The sequence below is a fragment of the Lonchura striata genome, chromosome 5 (genome assembly GCF_050655825.1).
Source record: "Lonchura striata isolate lonStrDom1 chromosome 5, ASM5065582v1, whole genome shotgun sequence".
Classification (NCBI taxonomy): Eukaryota; Metazoa; Chordata; class Aves; order Passeriformes; family Estrildidae; genus Lonchura; species Lonchura striata.
In genome coordinates this window covers 38,774,574-38,797,368 of record NC_140707.1, presented here as the reverse complement: position 1 = coordinate 38,797,368, position 22,795 = coordinate 38,774,574, and the positions used below count along the sequence as shown (strand labels likewise).

The following is a 22,795-nucleotide window of genomic DNA, read 5'->3' as shown; positions in this document are numbered from 1 at the left end:
GATCCTTCTGTCTTGTAAGACACAACAAAAGCAGGGGTAATACTGGTTGACCATTTAGCTGTATTTTTCTCTGTTCTGAAAGAATGGCACTCTAAGAACTTGTCCTGTGCAGTTTTCAGGAGCTGCATTTCATTATATATTAATTTCTTTTTATTGTTTTAAGCTTGTGTAAACCACATCATCAAATTGACTGTCTATTGACTTTTCTTTCCCTTGTCTTTTCTTAAAATTTTTGCATATTCCTTGCCTGCTTTCATTTCCTCCAACACACCTCCTTAACCTTTTTCTGCAAAAATAACCTGATAGAATCATGCTTTGTTTCCATTACTCTCATCTTGCTACTTTCTACCTCACCATCAGTCCCTCCTTTAACAGTAGATCTTCCTCTTCTGAAAGTCATAAGACACCTATCACTGAGGAGCATTAAACCCTGTATTGTTTGAATCCTTCATGTTTTCTCCCTGTACTTTGGTGGAAGGACGTTAACTCTGTGTGGTAAAGTCCTATGCCCATCTGTAGCATTACATCAGCAGAGCAATGTGTAATCAGTAAAGTTTCAGTGTTCTGTAATTTGTGTGATCACCGGTATGTCATTTTTCATTCTTGTTCAAAATGAAATACAGTCACATATAGTTATAGCTTGTAGTTAATTGTAGCAACTGCAATATGCAGACCTGGATAGAAAGCAAAAGCACTAAGTTTAGCAGGACTTCTGCTTTCAGAATTAGTCTAAACAGCTGAGTTTTGACCTCTGCCATCTGTTTAAACTAAAAGGAAATTGTTTTGGAGTCTGCCAACCGCATTGGTAGCTGCTTCAGAAAAGCAAGGGGTATGTAGCATATAGATAAGACCAGAAGATTCCTTGTGTGCTTAAAAAAATATGTATTCAGGTTGCCTGTGAATTTCTGGGGAAGGAGGAGGTTCTGGGGATAGTGGATAAGATGTCCACATTCAGATGAGCTGGCAAAAGTGTCTGAAATTTCATCAGGACACTGGACATCCTCCACAAGAAGTACTTGCATTACAGCATCTCTGTTTACCTGCAATGAGGACTGTTAAAGGTTTTTGCGGCATCCTGACTTTTACTGTAATCTTTAGCAGTGTTTCCCCTGAGGGCAGAAGCTTGGTGGTAGATTTTGTGATTCTTCTTTTTGAACTTTTTTCTGCATCTGCATGGGTTTTCATCTCTTAAATTACAAAAATGTATATGTTTTTTCTTAGGCACCATACTTTTGGCCTTCAAACTGCTGGGAACCAGAAAACACAGATTATGGTGAGAGTATGATTGTTTCGTTATAGCAAGTTAGTTTGTGATGTAAACAGTTGTCCTTAAAATAATTACTGTTGGCTACATTCACCCTTCATGTGCAAAGTTTCTTGTCAGGCAGCAGCATCACAGGCAGATCTGTGCCCATCTCAAATGCACAAACTGAAACCCTGGAGCATCTCAAGCCCCTGGAGCTGTAGCCCTTGACCTCGGTGGAGTCAGGATTTTGCCATCCATTGCCCTCATTCTCCCATAGTCCTGTTCATTTCAGCAGGATTTGTGGCACGCAGAATACTGGTTCTTGGGATTCTTAAATAATACCAATATTGCTTTTGTGGTGACTATCCTCTGATCTGTTACTGAATCTGTTATGTGGATCAATAAAATTTACTTCATCTGGGCACTTATCTGACTGATCAATAAACTGGTACATAACTCACAGCAGCCCAAAGCTAAAAGTTCTCTGATACATGACATCAGACTTATTTTCCCATTTTTTTAACATTACCACATGATATGGTAAAAGAGAAGACTAAGCATGGTTTATGAGTTAATAAAGTGCAGCATGGTGTTTTAAACTTGTGAGTGCCTGCAGACAGGGATAATACATAAAGAAAATATATCAGTGTTGGTATCTTTAGCTGTCTGCATGCAATATTGCTGTCTCTTCCAGAACTGCACTGCCTTCACAGTTAAATGATAAAATTAATTGTTGCATCCTGGTGTGGCTTTGGAATAGGAAGTGTATCCATGTGTGCAGTCATAAAACAGGAGCTTCTGGAAGTCCTTTATCTCATAATCTAAGATTAGTTTAAAATTCCTCCCTGAGTAATCAGTTTGGTTTTTTTGTTTTGGTTTGGTTTTTTGTTTTGTTTTGTTTTTGTTTCCTGTGCAATAATTACTCAACATTATGGATTCTGGAAATAATTTGCTGGGGTAAAGAAGTAGCCTGCAATGGTGTGTGTCATATGATAGCTCTTTTGCAGTCCTCATCTGCAGATGAGCTAGACTTACATGTTTACCCCATTGAGGGAATGGTTAAGGAGAAAACATTATGCTGTTTTGTATTTGCAAAAAAATTTCCAGATTTTACAGTCACCCTATATTACTGTGTGAACTGTGCCTCATATGTATTCTTTAAAAACCAGAAGAATAATGTGAAGAGGGAGGTTCTGGTTTTTTCCTGCAATATCAGATAAATAATTGGTTTTGGCAGTCAGATTATTGTGCTGCAGTGGCATTGAGTAGAACAGTACACCCCAAAATGAAGCTCTCTATGAGCTGACCCACAGCTGGACAAGCTTCAGCTGCATTAGCTGAGCCCTGTAGTGACAGATTTTCATCTGTCCCAGAAATCTCTAACATATGCTTATAATCAGACTTTGCATATCAGAGGCCTGTACAGATGGAGTCTTCCCAGGAATTAATCCCAAACTAGCGGTAGACCCAAATAAAACTGAAATCCCAGGGGCACTTCATGCTATTTTTATTTGCTTGTGTCCACTTACAGGAGAGGAGCTACCTTTCTAATGGCAGTTCATTGCCTTGCATGAAAAAACACTGTGAGACAACCGACTCACTTAATTTGATGTCATAAGTGCCTTACAGAGAAAACTGCCCTTGAGATGTGTAAATATAAATTAACTGGTTAGTTCTGGTTACAATGCATAATACTGGCTCATTATACAAATGTTAAAATTACAGAAACAACATAGAATAGCATTACTTGAGTAGCACTGGGCCACTGTTAAGTTCAGACCTGACTGTATACCCAGAGTGTGCTGCAGACCTTGTGTTTCAGCCTTTAATGGAAATGGGGTGAGCTTAGCAGATCCAGCTGGAGCTTTCCCAGAAGACAGCCTGGGTCTGGTTTGGTGGTGTGTGCTGGGCTCATCTTGACCGTCAGAATTCCAAACCACATCAGTTTCAGCAGCCTCTGCCTATAGCAAAATGTGACAAGGCTTAACCATTTGAAATGTGTAAGAACAAGAGGGTGGAGCTTATTAAAAAACGCTCAGATCATGCTTTTAAGATCTGGCCCGTATTTCTCTTTTCACTTCAATATTCTGATTTATTTTTATTCTTTCTTAGCAGAAAAGAAATGCAAGGATGGTCACTTTGGCATGCATATTCCCAAACTGCTTAGTGAACAGGTTGCTTATGCTATATCTTTTACCAGACCCAGAAGCAATTGTGCCTTTTGTGGACATCTTGTTAGGTCCTGGCATCTGCTCTCAGCACTTTTAAATGAGATGTTGCAGATGTTTAGGGCCTCTGAGATTAATCATAAACAATGTCAGATGGGTGTCCAGTGTCCAGGCCTCTCATTCTTTGACTCATATTGCTTTCTGATGAAAACAAACTGTCTATGGACTACATTTTTTCCTTCTTTTTTTTTTTTTCTTTTTGTTTTTTTAAAATCTAGTACTGATAATCTGTCTGTAATTGTTTTCCATTCTGTTTCTCCCTTTAGCCATCTATCTTTGCAAACGGACCATGCAGAACAAAGCTAGGCTGGAGCTGGCGGATTATGAAGCCGTAGGTACACTGCTGCTAGAGTTTAAGGCTGGGGGGATGCAGGGATAGCTTTGCTTGCCAACTGAATGCTGCCATTTTGTGCTTTGGGGTCAGCCTTTACTGTATCTCTTTCTTAGCTGTCACAACTGTGTGAAGGCTGATATGAAGACAACATCAGGATCAAGACTGATGAATGTCCCTGGCTTTGCAGTGTCTCACATTAAACCATCTGCTGTATAATGAGCCCTTCAAAGCTGGGGCAAATTACACAGAAATTTAGCTTGGTGTCCTGTTTTCAGTTAGGAAATCCTGGTTTATATAGCAGATTTCAGCACAGGAAAATGATGGATTTTCAGATGTGCCACTAGGCAGTTAAATTGTTGATGGCACATCTTGTTACAAAAGTTATCAGATACTAGATTTGCAACATTTTCTATATGCCATATGAAAAATATAATCAAACTTTATTTAGAGCATGTTTTCTGATTTGGAGTTACTATCAATAAAAATATCTCAAACTTTGGTGCCAGACTGCAGGGTGAAGAGGAGTGGGAAGATGGAGGCAGGAGGAGAAGGGCTGTGTATTTCTTTGAATACCAGCAGTGTAGCACTCTGAGCAGCTAAACTTTTCTTTCTGTCATGTTGACTTTATTCTGTTTACTTGCTCAACAGTATTATAGTAGAATTTTATACATGGAGTTTTCATTAGAGAGTTTTTTTACCAAGTTGGTTCTAGTGTACTTACGTGGTCATGTTTGTTACAATGAAAACATTTATGTTGCGTATATTTGCATATATTTTAGAGTGGGACTTTTTTTTTTTTCCCCAAGATTGAAGTTTTTCCTTCTTCCTTACCTTCTACATTTTGGAACACTTATGCACATGGAGAGATATGCCATTTGGTCCTTTCAGTGCAGAGCATGCAAAAATTGCCACTTATGTAGGCCACCGACTTCCCAAGAGGTCTAATCTCAAACAGGCACCAAGGAAGGAATAGAACAACCTGCATGCACTTACATGTCCTTTTGCTGAGTTTTCTCTTCTGCATATTGTTGATTTCATTATTAAAACCATTAAAATTGCTCACATCCAACCAATTAAGTGTAAGTACTCAGAAGATCTACCATAAAGCAACAAAAGGCTGTTCAGCGGCACACATACTCCCACACACATGCAATCAGGCTTTGGCTAAGTACTTTTGCACATTGTTGCCTACTGAGGGTAGCAATGCTCCAGTGATGGTAAATAATTAGATCTTGGCAGTCTCTCATTTTTCTTGTGAATATTGCATTGCACAATTAGAGGTTACTTCTGCATTCAAACTTTGTTCTCTTAATTAGAGACATTCAGATAAGAATGGCACCAACTCTTCCTAAGCATTATGGGAGCTGAAGCAGATCCAGCAAGGGATGTAAGCTTAGCAGAAGTGAGAGAAACAGGTTTGCAGGAGTGAGAACCAGTGCTTCTCATATCTTTGGAGATGCAGCATGAGAATGCTTCTCCACAAATATCAGTAGTGACCTGCAGCTTCAAGAGAAGCTCTCTACAAAGTATCTCAGGGGACAGTTCATTTTTAGGTTCTGCTTGCAGCATTTACAGTCCTCCAGCCCACATTTATATTGATGAGAGCAGGAGTCTTGATGATGTGATTATGCTTGTATAGTTGCATTCAGGTTTTTTATAATTGGTCAAACATAAGCACAATTCAAATATAGCTTCAGTTGGTGATGTTTCATTGGTTTCAGCATATTTACTCCAGAGGGCACATATGAACATAATTTAAAATAAAAATAATGAAAAAATACCCACAAAAATTTCTGTTACAGATAATTACAAGTTGTTTTTCTTTGTAGCCAAAGTTAAGGAAATCATCACAGTTCAGTACAGCTGTAAATCATTTGTTTAACATTTTTCCTCTATATATACAGAATGAAACTGTTACATTGACTTGGTAGTAACAGGGCCAAGCTTTATGCTTTGTGTTATACAAGAGTTTAAAGTAACTAATAGAAAGATTTTTTTTCTTGCATTGAAACCTATGTGCCTGAAAAAAGTTTCTTGAAATAAATGTGGTAAGTATAAAGAGAACAAGAGTAGAACTACAAGTGTTTGTTTTCAATGTAAATTTGAAACAGTTAAACCAGCTGTAATGGAGAAGAGCATCCTATTGATTGTCTCACAGGCCTCCTTTCTTGGGGAGGGTATGGATATGTAACTTCAGGGTGCAATTTAAGCCTGATATTCCAGCCATGTTCCAAGTTTAACCTCAAGCTTTGATGAAGCCACATCCACATCCAAATGTCCAGATCATTACACTCTCTAGAATAGGTCTGGACCAGAGCTCTTACTTCAGGTGTAGAGCAAAACTGCATCTCGAGCCATTCTTTGCAGTAACTGTTCATTGTTCAGACAAACAAGCTATTTCCTTTTGTGAATCATCCTGGCAATCCCAGCCTTCAGTACTGTGTAGCTGCATAATGCTCATCAGTGACCAGGATAGAGCAAAGCAGGGGATGCTCAAGCTTTGCATCTTCACAAAAGCCTGAAGAGAAGAGAACAGTGCAGAGAGGAAGGGAAAGTGAGGATGAGAGGGAAACGTGCAGCTGGCAGCCATCTGCTATCAGAAATGAAAGTCATCAGCTTCACAAAGCTTCTCAGTGTTATCTTTTGGGAACAAGTCCATATTTTTTTCATACTAGAGCTCAAGCTGTCTTCATCACACTCCATTACTTATCCCTGGCAGGGCCCTCTGGGTTGCAGCCTAAAAAGATGTGTTACAGCCTTGCTTTGCCTGCACTATAGTTCACCTGAAAGCAACACTGACTTCCATGTCTTTAGTTTCTCAGTAAAAAAAAAAAAAACCACCATGCTAAACACACTCTCAAGCAATTGTTGTATTTACAGAAATTAGTTGTTCTTACTATTTTCATCTTTTGACAGGAAAACTTAGCAAGACTTCAGAGAGCGTTTGCAAGAAAATGGGAATTCATCTTCATGCAAGCAGAGGCCCAAGTGAAGTGAGTAATCCTGGAGCACTGAATTGCACCAGTATTTAGAGCTGTGAAGGGAAGGAGACTCTGAACAGATAAAACTTCTTTGTCAAAATCTTTACTGTGACTAAGCTCAGAAGGTGTTGGTGAATTTTAATCACTGGCAGACTAGAAACAGTAGAGAGCCAGTTCTGAAGATCTGTGCCAGAAATTGAAAGATGGCTTTAATTATCTGTAGATGGAAACACTGGTCTGGAGCTCTTAAGCCTGTATTCACCATGGGGCCTTGTGTAATTCACAAGCCAATTGTGCTTCTACATTTGTGTAGTACTTTTGTTTTTTGTGAATGGAAAGAACAGAATTTTGTCATCTATCTGTATTACTCTATGCTTGCAGAGTATTTCTGAGTCTAAAAATGCTGTCATTTTCAGGTGATTATAAGGGTGGTATTTACAACAGGTATTTCTTCTCATCTTCCCTTGTGAAGCAGTATGAAGCCTCTTAATGTTTTGAGTGTGTTTTCATTACTGCTGGTAAATGGATATGGTCTAGGGTTTGTGTAGTATTGTCTACAAGCTAATACCTAAAACTCTGAGTGTCCATTTTGTGCATGTCATTGTCACTTGTAAAATGGAAAGGTTAGTGAAGATGATACATGAGAACATCAGTACCAAAATGGTTCCATTGGAAGGAATTTGCACTTTAAGCATTACATGCTAAAAAGTTAAGGAATATCATTTCTTGAAGGTGTGTCTTGAGGTATATGTCTCTATTTTTGATTAACCCTTTGGAATTTTGATAAATTCTTTGCTTAATAACATTGCAATTATGTACCATTTAAATATACGGTAATTATCTTTTAAACTGCAGGGTAATTAAGGGATTTTTTTCCAACCAGAATAACAGTGTTCCATTTGGAAGAGAAAATTAGAACTTAGGATAGCAATTGTACTTTTAGTTACTGAAAGGCTATTGCCAAGATGAAAAAAAAAAGTGTAAGTCAAAACAAAAGTCTGCATTCTGTCTAAAACATATAATTATCACCTAAGAAGGAATTGCAAATATCGGACTTATTGTGATCACTGTTGGTTATTCATCTTTTCTTCATTCTGCTTTCTTTGAAGCATAAGCATGAACTGGCCACTATCAACTTTTTTTGCTGGCTTTCAGCTCCTTCATTCAGAGTTCATGTAATGGTTCAGTCTTCAGGTTTCCAGAAAGGCAGGGATGGGATTCACATTGTAATTCACAGTTAACTGAAAGTTTAAGTTAACTAGAAAAGGGAGAAAAGAAAAAAATCAAAAATACCTGAAAACATTCCTCCGGCTTACCAAGTTTGCTTTGTTTTCCACATTTTTGTTTGCACACAGGATTCCCATTGCTATACCCACATTGCTTCAAAAACTGCAGCCATAGAGCATCTAGCTGCTTTGGGTCTTCATAGTTTAAAACGTGAAATACTGAGTTATCAGTAAGTCTGGAGAGAAGAGCTGACAATCTGGGTTGAGCACAAAGTGTCAGTGAAGAGAATTCCAAGTGAAGCCTCCAAAGATTCCCTTCAATTTGTGTGTGCTGTGTGGTGTAAGATTGCAATAGGCTTCACCTTCCCCTTTGGCCAGGTGTGAAGGACTCTCTCAGAAAAGTAGTTTTGGGCTGGGTGTCCTCAGAGCAGTACAGCAGCTACTCTGGCTTTGTGTGAAGACAGAGCTCGTGCCAGAGCTTGTTTCTCACCTCTGCCTTGCAAGGGGGAAATCAGCTAGTGATGCCAAACTGTAGAGAGTTTGATCTTTTTCTGGGGAGGAGTGTTCAGAAAATTCAATTTTTCTCCCCTGATCCCTATTCTCTTGGTACATTTCTAGCACAGACTTAGCCAAGGGTCACTGCCCCTCAAAAACAAAAGCAGATGGGAGAGAACCTGGTGGTCAGAAATCACAGCTGGCCTGGGTTTTTTTCCTCACTGCTTTGATTTTCCTGGTGGCAGCTATGTGGGAAACCAGCACAGGGACACTGAGCTTTACTCAGTCCTGCTCTGGAGGTAGAGGCTGTTCCTCCTTTCATATGCCTCTTCCAGTCTCTCTGCAGGTAGATCTTGCAAGTTGGTGCTGACTTTGTGCTCATGTATAAAGCTGGGTGAGGTGCCAGATGTCACTTGCTCACTGCTGCCAAGAATTGCTTTGAACAACCTCTGGTGGCCTTTGGGCTGTGTGCTTTGAGTGAGTTGGTTCACTGGCTGCATCAGGGCTGGAATTACTGAGCTCCTGTTGTGCCAGCCCAGTCATGTCTCCCTGGGGTGGGTGCTGGTTTGGAGGGGGCCATGCAGCAAACTCACCTTTGGTCACCTGTGCTGTCACCCCTTGCTCTGCCAGCAATGGGGGCACACAGACAGATGCAATCTTTGAGTTGAAAGCTGTAAGGAGGAGCGGACACAAGTGCTGCCCATGCTGTTGCTGCTGGGAATGTCTGGGATAGATGTTCCTTTGCAATCTGTATTCATTCACTGGTGCTGCTGGGGCATTGGGGTGCAGTGGGGTCTCCTGATGGAGACTTCAGTTCAGCACCAGCCAGGACCCTTACCTGGAGCAAACAGATCGTGGTGGGGTCTCCTGACACAGACAAAATTACAAAATTTCCCAGCCTGTCAAATCAGAGTATTGGAAGAGAGTACCAGGAAAAATTTTTCTCACCAGATGAAAAACATCTGTTAAATTTTTCCACATCAATAGGAAAATCTCTTGACCCATGTTGGAGTAAACATCAGTGTTACTTTGTTCATGGCATGTGCCCCTGCAAAGTGCGAGTGTGACATGGCTGTACAAAAAATGTTGATTGCTGAATTTTTTTGTCTTGGGGTTAAAAACCACAGCTAGGAGCTATATCAAAAAAGAAAGCATGACTTGTACATTGAATCATACTCACTTATTCTTTTGTTTTCAGAATCGACAGGAAAAAGGATAAAACAGAAAGAAAGATTTTGGACAGCCAGGAAAGAGCATTCTGGGATGTGCACAGGCCTGTGGTAAAACTATTTATGAATGAACAGACTTTCCAAGTTTTGACAGGAAAAGTTTTATTACTATTAAATGTTTTATGCACAAAGACATTGCCTTTGTAGTCACCACATGGATTTTCCTCACAGTTCAAAATGCACCAAGTGTCTACAAGATTATTTGAGACATTCTGGACTTGTGTACCTATGGAACTGTTGACTTGGAAATATGTGAAAAATGTGAAGTTTGGAAAATTATTTACTGGGTTATGAAAGAAAAGCACCTTACTCAGTTTGTCTCAGACTTCCTAGCAAAAGCTCCCCCCTGTTTGCTATTTCCTTTTGATGCCAAAGTTAGGAGTAAGTGGATTGAATGCTGACATGGCATCCTTGGGTATATGCAGTCTCTTGTTTAGCAAGAGTAATTTATGGGATGCAAACCTCAAGAAGGAGTTTTGGACAAGATCTAATTGTATATTTTATAAAGGTAAGGTAGGATGAAGATTCTTAACAGAGGAATAACACAATTACCATCTCTTTTCAGCCAGGCTGTGTGAACACCACAGAAATGGACATTAGAAAGTGTCGCCGTATGAAAAACCCACAAAAAGTGAAAAAGGTCAGTTTGAGTTTCCTGTTTTTGTTTTTACTTGTTTGGAGTTGGTTTAGTTCACTGTTTTTGTTTTCTTTAATGTAAATCACACTTGACACCTACTGTATATGAGACTTACCCAAGAGGAGCATAAAAAAAGTGTTTTGATAGTATGATTTCTGTTTTGTTCTCCTTGGTCGATTTGTTATTTCAATTTTACCAGCAAAGTTGTACTGACTTGATGGGTAATGGCTAGAGCTGAGAAGGGCATTAAGGTGTCCCAAATGTCTGCACTCCCATAAAATTAAAAAGAATTGGCAAAACTACCTAGGTCCCTTTTTAAGAAATTATCTGGGCACAGATAATGATATATTTACCTGCCTTAGTAATTTCAAAGGCTGGCTCATTAGCAACTTGGGTGTCTTTGACTTCCTGCAAGTTTGAGGTCTTCTATATATATGAAGTCATAAAATCAATTAGATTGAAGAAAATCATTAATATCAGTGACTTAAAACCTTAACCTAACCAAGTCCTTCACTAAACCGTGTTCCTGTCTTTTAAATAGTTTCAAGGATTACAACTCAACAACTTCCCTGGGCAGCCTTGTTCCAGTGCTTGATAACCATTTCAGAGAGAAATTTTTCCTAATATCTAAGCCTCTCTTAGCAGAGCTTCATGCTTTTTCTTCATGACTTGTTATGTTTTTGGATGGAACACTGGACTCCTGAACTTCCTTAAGTAGTGAAACTGCAGCAGAGCTATTCACATGTCTATCAGAAGTTTTACTGAAAAGCAAAAGCACTAAATGAAAGGGCAAATTATATTACTTTCAGTGCAGGTGTCTGTCCTGAAAATGAATGGCTACAAGTCAGTCTGCAGGGTTTTGTTTAGAGAAGTTCATGTGAACTTGACCCATTGACTTGACCTGGTTAAGCACTTTCTTCAATATGTAGTTTTACATCAAGAAATTAAATCAAGTGAAAGACAGCAGCATAGAATTAGGTTCTAATATTTTCTTTTACCACTTGCCTCACCCCAGTGACAGCTCCCAGTGTTCATCCTGCAAGTGTTAATGCACACAGACTTCAGAGCTCCTAAAATTATCATCTGCATTTAAACATTTAAAACAAATTCTTCTCTTAACAAGCCTGCAGGCCTTCTAAGTGCAGGCATCAGCAAGAAGGGTCTGATCTGTAAATTTTGCTGCGGGATGAATAATTATTTACCTGTGTGGGTATAAAGAGTAGGAAATTGCTGGCTTGTTACCTTACTGCTTTGCATACTGCTGTTCCTCATTGTGTAACAGAAAAACGCTGTAATCCCTTTGCTTGTTCTTTGCTCCCTCACAGTCAGTGTACGGGGTTACAGAGGAGTCTCAGCCCCAAAGCCCTGTACACCTGCCCTCCCAGCCGGTGCGCAAAACGACAAAAGAGGATTTCCGGAAGCAGGTAGGTAGGTGGCTGTATGGCAACTCTTCTGAGAACTGCTACCAGAGAAAAAGCCTAGAAAGTTACTAAGATACCAGCAAAACCAGTTGTATGTTTTACCTGTCCTTGATCCTCACATAATTATTCTTGATTCTCACTTATGTAAAGTATTAGTAAGTATTCATTGAGCAGTGCAGTTGAATGGTGATACATATTATGAGTAACACTGACCTTTGAATCTACTCTTATTGTCTGTGGACCAGACACAGACAATAAGGTAATAATTCCATTTCACTGAGGATGTCTGAAAAGTGGACAGTGACAAAGGCCAGTGTAGCTGGGCACAGGCTGGGGACAAGTGGTGAGAAAAGGCATCATTCAGTGCCTGACTGTTAGACTGTACAGTCAGAGCTTTTAGGAAACTAGGAAAAAGTTATTTGGACTACCATGCCAAGGAATGACCAGCCAACTCACACATCTTTGCCCTGGCATGAAGAGCTCTCCCTCAAAATTGCTTTGCTGCAATAAACAGCCCTCACTGAAAGACAAATAGGAATCACTAGATCAGCATTTTACTAAAGGCAGCTTTCTGCCTTTAGTTTCTTAGGCAGTTTCTTAGGCAACCAGTTCTTGGGTGGTCTTCTGAACTAAACCTGGATGCTACATTTCTTGAGCATTTTTATCATAGGCTGAAGAACTAGTTCGTAGCAGAATGGAAGTGTGCTGTAAAATGTTACTGGTCTTGAGATGCCAGCCAGTAAGAGGAATGGGAGAGCCGAGTGTGTTTGTAAAAAGATCATATTGTACCCTGAGTAGTCTAGGAACCTTGGCTCCAAATATGTGTCTTTTCTACTTTCAGTTATGTCTTCTGAAGTCTTCCCCTAGAGCTTTGCCTTTGGCAGTGGAGCCTGCTATTGGAAGCAGTTAATAAGCTTCTGATACCTAGGGAAGGCTCCCATTTCCTTCTGAGTTACTTTCAAGCTGTTTGGAAAGAGAAATCAATAGTGTGTTGGGATATTGTCAATGCATGCTGCAGAACTCATAAATTGTTAATGTCCTTGTCATCTCTCTCCTCAGATAACTTTTCTGAACATGCAAATAGAGAGACATTGTTTAAAGATGTCCAAAGTAGCAGAAAGGTGAGTGTCCCCATTTTGATGATTTCCCATTCTTTCCTCATCTCCAGTTTGGCATTTCTAGAAACAGAGCAGGCAGCAAAGTGCAAACGCTTGACCCCCCCCCTTTTGGTGCATCAATCCTTTCCCCTCCTTGACCAGCTGTGTTGCCTGTCTGCTGGTTGCTGACACTTCTGTACTCACTCTTCTGCCACTGAGCAAAAATAGGTGGGAAATGAGGACCTGTAATATTGCAAAAGAAAAGAAGCATTCACAAAAGGAAAAAACCTTATGGGACTTGTTTCCCACTCCTTCACTACCCTGTGGTTTATTTTTAGAAAAGTCATTCCTGTCTCAATTTGAAAATAACCTTTTTTTCCCTTTTTGGCTGAACTCTTAGTGCTTATCTCAGGTTAGTCTGGCACAACTCTGGGGAAGGAGCTGTGTTTGCATTTGTTGCACATGGTGTTCACATTTCTGTTCATACTGGGGTTGTAGGACCAGTTCCTGCTCTCATTTACATGTGTATGAAAACCTTAGAGAAGTACTGGGGTTGTACCTGGATTACTCAATGCAGTGTTTTAAGGAGTGGATTTCTAAGAAGCAATGCACAATTTTACTTGCAGAATGTTTAGTTTTGGTAGAAAAGTATGAATAGGTGAAGAACAAGCTCAAATTTAATTGAGTATGACAGCTCACTTACTTAGGTACTTGTAAGTTATGCACATTTGCAGGGTGGTCACTGAGATGAAGGTAGAGATATCCATGCTCTTCAGTGATATCACTTTTAAAGCAAAACTATGTTGAATATGAAGAATAGGATATGGGCTGGTTCCTTCTAGAGAAATAATAGAGGAATTTTTATTTAAGCAAAGTAAAGCAGGAATACCCCTTGAAATGTGCTTTGCAGTGCCTGTGCCTGTAGTTAGCATGCATGTATTAAACCAGGTAAATTAAATGATGAGAGGCTCAGTGTAGGTTCCTATTGGCTAATGAAGTTTAGCAATTAAAATGAAAATGTATCCAATTAAAGAGAAAATATTCAGAAGCCCCCTGAAATCCTGCATGCAATACATCGGATGGTTAAAATGAGCACATTTATATTTATGTTTTGGGCTTTTGGATCTTCTCAATTAAGAACATATACTCATACTTAAAAAACTCTTATTGTACTGAATTTATTTACAATGACCTGAATATATTGAGACAGCAATCATTTTCCTGGTTTGAAAGGACTTTTTTTTTCTTCTTTTCTAATTGCTCTCAAGTTGGGGAAGAAAATGTTGCTATCAAAACCTGTGCAAAATAATAACCAGGAGAAAAGCAAATCAAATGAGAACAGTCAAATTACAGAATGACAGAATCAGCTGAGTTGGAGGTGACCCACCAGGATAATCAAGTCCAACCCCCTGGCCCTGTACAGGAGAGCCCCAAGAATCCCACCATGTACCTGAGAGCATTGACCAAATGCCTCTTGAACTCTGGCAGGAGTAGTGCCAGGACTGCTTCCCTGGGGAGGATATTCCAGAGTCCAGACACTCTCTGGGTGAAGAACCTTATATTTCTAAATAATTATTAATAATTATAAAGAATGAAAATCATGGTTGTTATCTTTATATCTTGTGAGGAGGTGTTTGGTCATGTGATGACTTTGAATATTGGCAATATTGACTAAGAGTCCCAGATCTTGATGTGGAGAGTGGTGGGAAGTGCAGCCTGGATGTGGAGCATTGCAGAGCAGATAGGAGGGAAGCAGAAGAGCTGATGGGTCCAGTGGCAGGGACTGGTGAGGAAGAATGAACATGGCTGACCTGACTTGCACAGTTGCCTGAAAAAAAACCTGTGCAGCCTTGAAAGCCCCATGAAAACACTGATTACAAGCACTAGGAATGAATTTGCTGTCTAAGGAGATGCTGTTATTATCAAGTCAATTTTCAGGCTGGACCTTGCTCTCAGGACAGTTTAGGTGATCAGGTTACAGGAGATGACTTTTTGGCATGCTCCCTTCAACAGACAAGCCTGACAGTGGCACTATCTGCCAGTTTTTCAGTATTGCACAAAGGCACTTTCAGGAGGATGAGGGAAGTAACAAGTAGCAAGTAAGTCAGAAAGCAATAGGGCAACCAAGTTACAGGAATAAGATATAAATTGTTTCGATAGTAATAGATCAATTGTATTTATTTTACATTAATTCACACTATTCTTGGGATAACCCTTGGTTGTCAGAAGAGGAAGGCTCTCTGGAGGATATCTCCAGCTTCTGTGAGATAAATACTTGCTGCTATACATTTTCTTCCCCTTCCTCCCTGTTCTATTTCCAAGAGTAGATCTGTACCAAATGTGGGAACAGGCATCCCTCAGCTACTCCACACACTTTGGAAACTTTCTTCCACAGCTTTTCTCCCCACCTGGGACCTGTACACTGTCAGTTTTAACCACTGAGCTTTGAGAACTATTGAGCAAAACTATCAATATATTTTATTGTTTTCCCTGACTGCATTGTACAGTGTTAGTACAATTTCATTAGACATGGCATCACTGAAATGGCTGGGGAAAAATTAACATCTTCCTACCAGAAGCAATCTCAGTTCCATAGATGAAAATCTGTGCTATCCTTTCAGCTTCTCATCAAAGTTCCTGTGAAGGCTCAGCAGGCCCTCTTGATTGAGAGACAGTTGGGTTCTCAAGGCAAGCTCTGCACCCTTCAGTCAACTGTTCCTACCACCTCTTCTACTGGGTATTCAGTTTATCACCCAAAAAGCCAGGTTTGCATTTTGACAAAATGCTTTTCCTTAGGAGTCCCCTGCCTGTAGCCTCCTTTAGACAATGAGGCAATGATTCTGCTGCTGCCATTATACTGAATCAGCAAAATGTGCTTAGAAATTCTCTTGTTTCATTTTAGTTTTTTTCTTCCTTTCCTTTATGCTAGTACTTGTACTAGCACCTCTGATGCCTTCTTATTATTTTATTAGGAGCAATTCAGATTTCACAGCAGATATCTCCTGATTGATCCTTCTTGGCTTTCTTTTCTTTTTTAACCAACCCTCTCTCATTGATGTCTAAGGGACTGCTGCTTCTCTGTGAAATTGGATGCTGCTCCCTCCTCCAACCCTTGACCCACAGCAGTCATGAAATGTAATTAATGAAATGAGATGAGACAGCCTCAAGTGCCCTAAGGGGCAATGGGAACCTGCTGTGGTTACAAAAGTGTATGATTTTAATGCCTCATGATAAGAGCTAGGACAAACAAAAAGAAATAATTACTACAGAGCAGTTCAGGGAAACTTCCTGCCTTTTATAACCCTTTGTTTCACAGAATTTTTTCATTTGCCTGCCTTTTTGAGATGTGAAGGACCAGAGGTAAAGTTTAGCATGGACAATTACAGTGCAAATACATTGGTTGTTCAGTATGATGAGACATAATTAACTTAGTTAATTACTTGGCAGATGTAGGCAAGAAATAAAGTGCCTTAGAGTATTTCCAATATAGACTAGAAGAAATGTCTTTTGATTTATTTCATATTTGCTGTCTTTCTTTTGTGAAAATGCGCCCCTAGCCCCAACCCCAGTGGAATTCCTGAATCATTTATGCAAGCAGACACAGTCCTTTCTCCAGAAAGCTCTTTGAATCTCATTCTAGTGAGGATTAGAGGCTCTATGCCTTAACTGACTCACCATGAAGCAAGCCAGTGTAAAGGCCAGGAGTTTTTCCAACATGCATATAATTTACTATTCTCTAGGTTAATTATTACTGTTGAAGTCTTTTACAATAGTGCCATTAGACTAAATACTATACCAACATAACTGAAAAATTATCTATAGGCAAAGCTTTGATGTTTAGGACTATGATCCTCCAAAGATTTAAGCATATTCTTATCTGCAGCCCATGACCCTGTTTAGGTGAGTTTCTCATACTGCATAAATTTATGTGGGTGCAAAAGTTTGCTAAAATGAAAAGGAAGAGAGGAAATAGTAGCATGCAGCAAATGTAATAGCAGGATGACACACACTTCATATTCTTCCCATGGCTCTCTGGGGGAAGTCCTGCCATACCAATCCAGTTGTTGCCTCATCAGGTTTTTTGGGAGCATCTCAACAGAGACAAGCCTGAGGAAAATGCTGCTGTTGAGGAAAATACTGCAGCGAGCTGATGGGTGTCTGCAGAGAAATCCTTGCATGTGTCATCCCTGGGAAAAGGGTCTCCTGTGATTGCTGCGAAACTGTCTAATCCCTATAAATAAAAAGAAGCATACACCAAAACAAAACAAAACAAAACCCCAAAAAATCCCTACCGAATGCCCCCCCCACAACAGGATTAAAAAAAAAAAAAAAAAGCTGTACTTCTCTGACATGTGACTGAGCATTCAAACCCTCTTTTTTTTTTTCCCCACCCTTTTTTTTTTTGCCTGCCAGTTTAATAGCCTACACAGAGCAGTATGTGGAATATGACCCCTTTATAACTCCTGCTGAGCCTTCCAATCCCTGGATAAGTGATGATGCAGCATTGTGGGACATTGAAATGAGGTAAAAAATAATTGGTAGTTTTAACTAATATGAGAGTTGTCTTGCCATTTTGTTTGTATGCTCTTCATGCTGCCCTGTTTGGAAAGGAAGTTGTATGTCTGTACTACAAGATTCAAGAACATAGCTAAAGTTTATCACTGGTAACTGTGAATTATTCGGCTCTTCCACTTCCATATGGCTTGATGTATGGGGACTCTGTAAGTCAGGTAATGGATGTTCTCATACCTGTCGAGCACTTGCACAGACTCATGTCTAGAAGCCTAAAGCTGTAGGATACTGCAAAGACAAACTTGTTCCAGTACATCTCATTTGACCCTTGGGAGCCTGCTCTTCCCCAGCTGCAATGCTCCAGCCCTGCCTCTGTCATGGAATCCCACCAAAGATGCTGCTGGGAAAATGGGATGAGTTATAAGTGGTGGCCATTACTGCTGTGCAAAGTGAGTTTGGCTCAGGAGCCAGAAGAATGTAGCTCATGTGTGAGACTTGGCAGGTCAGACTTGTATTTGGTTGATAGAGTTGTTCACCTGTTGGTGAACAAACTGGCTTGTCTCTGTTATGGTGTCAAAAAGATGAAAAGAGGGAGGAATGCTGTAGGATATTCAATGCCTTGCACCTCAGAGTTTCTCAATTAAAAAAAAAAAAACAAGAACACTGCAACAGAGATCATGTTTTGCCCATGTGATGCTGGTGCAAGGGAAATCTGGCCTGTGTCTGTGTCTCTTGCCTGCACAGGTTATCCACAATCCTCGTAATGGGGCTCAAATTGTTCTGCCTGCTACTATGCCTAGCAGTTCCCTCAGCAAATTTGACTGGAGTTCCCATGCCCCATATTACCTTCACTACTCAAATCACATCCTGTAGCCAACAACTGCAAGGGCTCAGCAGCTTCTCCAGTGTTTAGTTGCTGCTATTTGACACCAAATGTGAACTTGGAGTTCACTTTAGCAAATCTTTGATAAGAAAATGACAAATCTAATACTGTGTGTTCTTTAATAATAATTTAGAGATGCTATTGGCCTAAGAAAATTGATTCATAGGGAATCAGTGTTCCAGGAAAGAACAAGATTTTGCCCCATTTAAAAACCAAGTAGTTTGGGATGTTGAAGTTGTTTTCACTTGCTTTTCTAGTAGTCACAGAAATCCATTATTTTCCTAACCTCTGCCCCTCTTCACATAATTTTAGTATTTGTTACGCCTTTTTTATCTAGTTTCTCTCATTTTCTCCATCTTCCCTAGTAGGACTAGTACCAGATACAGCCTTTGCAAAATACTGCTCTGTAGAAACCCTCACCCACTAGGTAATCCAGGCATCCATTATTTCTGCATCTGTTGACGTAGCTGCAAATCCCAGAAAAGATGTCTGTGTCCCTGAAGAATACAATTAGCCTGATGTCACAGCCTTATAGGAATTTAAAATAAATGCTTGGTTTCTGCTATGATTTCAGAGTTAAGGAAGGTGATTTTCCTGCAGATGAAAAAGAGGAAGCCGTAGTGTGGGGAGATGGAAGAACAAACAGCTCTGTATTTCCATTTTATTCTCTATTGTAAAAAACTAACTGCATCTGCATCTAGTTGCAGCTTGCATGAATAATTAAATGATCCCCAAGATCCCCTTGTGTTGCCTGCAAAGCTGTTTCCTTGGTTAGAAGGGCAGAGCCCTTGCGCAGGAAAACAAAGAGCCTCTCACTGCCAGTGGCAAGGCTGGCTGCTGAGTATGGGCAGCCCCGTGCCACTGCACTTCATCCTCCATGGCAGTCAGGACTCAGGAAATGCCATGGAAAGCAATCTGTTTTAAATAGCACTTTGGCCTTTTATTGTGTGTGCCAGAACATTGTGTAGCTGCAAGAAGAGCAGGTACAGATCTCTGGATTCAGCAGGAAATTCCCTGAGCTTAAATTGTGCATGGCTCTGCACAAGCACGGCTTTTGTGTCCCGATGTCCAGGCTGGTTCACGTAACAGGTAGGCTGGATCTACACCTTTGTCTGCAGCACTGCTGGCTCCTGAGGGAGTGCAGGAGGAGCCATCCCGAGTGTGCTGCTCCTCGAGTGAGGACATGCCTATCAATTTTGCTTAGCCTTTACACCAAGAGAAAATGAAAGCAGGCATTTTATTTACCCCTTTGGCTTATTTGTCTTCAGCACAGATCGCCACTGTCCCCTAAGGCTCCATGATTAGGAATCGCTGTGGACATGACGAGACACATAGTTTAATAGATATGTACTGTTAACAATGGCTCTGCTGTCACAAATGTGAGCAGCTGAGCTGTGTTTTAATAGTTGTCTCATAGTATGATGCCATCACACCAGAAGCTTTCAAACAGATTACGCTCTGATGAAGCCTGTCTCATAGGATCCTCGTTGTGATTCCCAGGCACCACCACTCCCTATAGGCATCTCTGCTACATGCCTGGCAGTTCAAACAAGAGCTTATTTAAGTTGGGCTGTGTTAAGAAATAATTAAGGAGAAAGGTGATTTTGGGTGCCTCTGCATCTCAGTATCCCAGCTGAGACATAAAATAAAAGTCTGATTGTCATGGAGAGTAGGAGGAAGATGCTTTTTAAACTTCTGAGACTTAGGCATGCAAAAATCAGAGGCACTAAAAAATAAAAGACCACAAACCAGTAATCATTTTAGATATTTTGCCTGCACTGCTTCTTAGTGGAACTGCTTTTCTAATGCAAATGTGGATCTGAAAATCTGAAGCCAGTTCCAAGTGACCAGGCAGTACTGTGTGGGACACAAGGAAATGCTCTGGAGCACATCAGTAACCCAGGGAACGTTGCTGGGAAATTTCTGCCTTGATGCATAAGAAGTCCTAAGGTACATTTGAGGAGATATGCAAGAAGTGCATAATGAATAATCATTTAGGCATGGTATGCTGTTCTTCCAAATGACATCTACCAGAAATTGCTCTGAAAATCATATCATTCACATTCTCTTTGTTTCACCATGTATGTAGCACCCAAATAATGTCCTTTAATGATTCAAATTATGTAATGCGTTAAAGTCCTCAAGTTCCTTTAATAATGATCCTGGTCTTTATAGGTTTTTTATGTTATTTGCTAACTTGCATTTTTGAAAAATCTTGAGAAAAAAACCACATCTCATCTAATAATCTTCTTCCCTTCACTTAGCAGAAACAGCAGCAGCTGCTCGGACAGCAGGCAGAGATGCACATTCCATCTGTTTTTCCTCTTCTCTCCAAACAGCAAAGAACCTAGTCAGCAGCGTGTGAAAAGATGGGGTTTCTCCATGGATGAGGTGCTGAAGGACCCAGTAGGACGAGACCAGTTCCTTCGTTTCCTGGAATCAGAATTCAGCTCAGAAAACCTCAGGTGAAACCTTTTCTGACTTGACTAAATGAATGGGCCTGATCCTACTCTCTTGCATAGGTGAAATGCAATGTTTGGTGTGTCTTGAACTGCCAAAAGCACCCATTTGAATAAAGATGAGAATGGCTGGACTTGGCCCACAGCACTGCTAGACACGTATACTAGACCTATGTGAGTCATCTCAGAAGCAGTGTTCAGCAGAGGCAGTGTTGTCAGGTATCTTCTGCATGCCAGGTCTTGCAGACTTGCATGATGTGATGAGATGCAGCACATTGCTCCTCAGCCCCATAACCATGTATAGGATTTACGTGTGTCTCTGTGGCAGGGCTTGTGTAAGGGAAACAGATGGATATTATGTGGCTAAGAACTGTTGCAGTATTGGCAGTCACCAGGTCAGGTCTGCAACAGCTACTTTTAATTTTGCCATGTGCTTACTATCCAACAGCTTGTCTCACTTTAACAGGACTCTCTATATGGGGATTCTGAGTACCTGACTTCTCAAGTTGTGAAGAAGTCAAAATTTCTATCATGAAAAATTATGTAGATACCCATATGATCCTACATCAGGCTGAGAGCCAGTAAATCCCACTTTTTTTTACTGAATAACACTGCAGAGTTCACTGGCAGGTTCACTGGCAGAACTGTGCCTGCTCTTGGGGTGAGGAAATCTGGCCAAGTTTGGCCAGACTGGCCTTTGCTGGTAGTGAGCAGGTTTTTCTTACATCAGACAAGAACCTGATTGCACAGCCCTTTTTAATTATGTTTTTTTTTTTCATTATTTTTCACTTAGAAAATGAAATACATTACTAAAGCATGTGAACAATTGTCACTGTAGTGCAGTCAGCTAGCCTGCAAGGTCTGAAAGAGGAATTCCCCAGAAAGTGATTTTTAATGACATTGCAACTTACCATCCTATTTATCAGGTTTCCCTGTCCAAGGAGAAGTACGGAAAGCATGCCAGCAGCAAAACAGTGAAAACTCAATGCACTTTATTGTTTTGAAAAACCTGAAAGATAACCTGTAAGAAAACAAGGGAATGTTACTAATTACATAAATGAGCTTGAAATTTTATTGCTAAACAGGTACTGAACTTGCATATCCTTACTGCAGTTATGTACAGCAGCACTCATTTGAAATTAAATTGTAGTGATGAACGTGGAAAATTAATATACTGTATTAAAATACTCTTCAAATTAGTGTTCTGAAATTAATCTGGGATTGTGCTAGTGAAATCCAGCACATTTTATGACTAGCGTCTGTCCCCCACGTTCATCCTACCCAAACAAATGGAGAAAGTTTGATTATGAGGAGGCAAACTTATACCTTCCATGGTCAGTCAGAGCTGCTCCTCCTGCTGATGCACATTCTCTTTGATTTTGAGATGTAGTGAAGTGGCAAAATCAGCGGGCTGGCATAGACAGCTTAAATACTGCATCCTTTGTGGAAGACGTTGGCATCATTCTTAGTATGGGAACTTTGCTATCATTCTTGTGGTATCATTACAATGGTATTGGCTTATGTGGTATTATTATCTCATATTGGATACATTAGAAAGCCTGCTTAAAGCCTTAAATAACAGGATGCAAAGGCAGAAATGTTAATGATGAAAACTGGAATAGAGTGGATTATTAGCAGTGATGCTAGAAAGAAGAAGGGTTCAGGTGAGGTAGAGAAAGCTCCTTAATTCTCACTTAGGAGTATGTACCATTAAAAAAGCAACTGCTGGATGCTTACACATGCAAGCAAAATCTAAGTTGCACTCAGCAGCAAAGTTGGGATCTGCCTCACTTAAGCTGACAGCTCGGAAACACATGCTCTCTTTTTATCCAATCTCCCATTAGAGAGAGAAAGAGAAGTTTCTCTGAAGCTGAAGAGGAGTCAGTGAATCACCTGAGAAGGATTTGTTTCAGCTTTAACTGGAAACAAAACTAAAAGCACCTAAATTACACTAGAAAGCACCTGTCCCTTGTTCTCATAAATCTGGAGAGACTGATTTAAATGAGTGCATGGCAGACAACTACAGTTGAGTGAGACACATCCCACC

The 22,795-nt window shown here is 40.2% G+C and overlaps 1 protein-coding gene and 1 long non-coding RNA gene across 12 annotated transcripts in view; one reads left to right on the top strand and one right to left on the bottom strand.

Moving 5' to 3' along the window:
• The window catches only part of RGS6 (regulator of G protein signaling 6), a 249,557-nt gene that overhangs the window by 182,432 nt on the left and 44,330 nt on the right, over positions 1-22,795 (top strand). For 9 of the 11 annotated variants that reach the window (XR_014956012.1, XM_031505011.3, XM_031505010.3 and 6 more), the window contains 9 exons: positions 1,222-1,273; positions 3,741-3,805; positions 6,725-6,801; positions 9,709-9,790; positions 10,305-10,379; positions 11,702-11,800; positions 12,857-12,918; positions 17,308-17,418; positions 20,629-20,754. Coding sequence is in view for 10 of the 11 variants with exons in the window: in XM_031505011.3 (XP_031360871.1) it covers positions 1,222-1,273; positions 3,741-3,805; positions 6,725-6,801; positions 9,709-9,790; positions 10,305-10,379; positions 11,702-11,800; positions 12,857-12,918; positions 17,308-17,418; positions 20,629-20,754 (749 nt within the window). In the remaining variant the exon portion in view is untranslated. The remainder of the gene's footprint in view (positions 1-1,221; positions 1,274-3,740; positions 3,806-6,724; positions 6,802-9,708; positions 9,791-10,304; positions 10,380-11,701; positions 11,801-12,856; positions 12,919-17,307; positions 17,419-20,628; positions 20,755-22,795) is intronic. The other 2 variants (XM_085581967.1, XM_085581968.1) reach the window with 1 other exon arrangement.
• LOC146767331 (uncharacterized) overlaps positions 1,252-22,795 on the bottom strand; it is a 42,890-nt gene continuing 21,346 nt past the window's right edge. The window contains exon 2 of the long non-coding RNA XR_014956019.1: positions 1,252-21,769. This is a non-coding gene — a long non-coding RNA (uncharacterized LOC146767331). The remainder of the gene's footprint in view (positions 21,770-22,795) is intronic.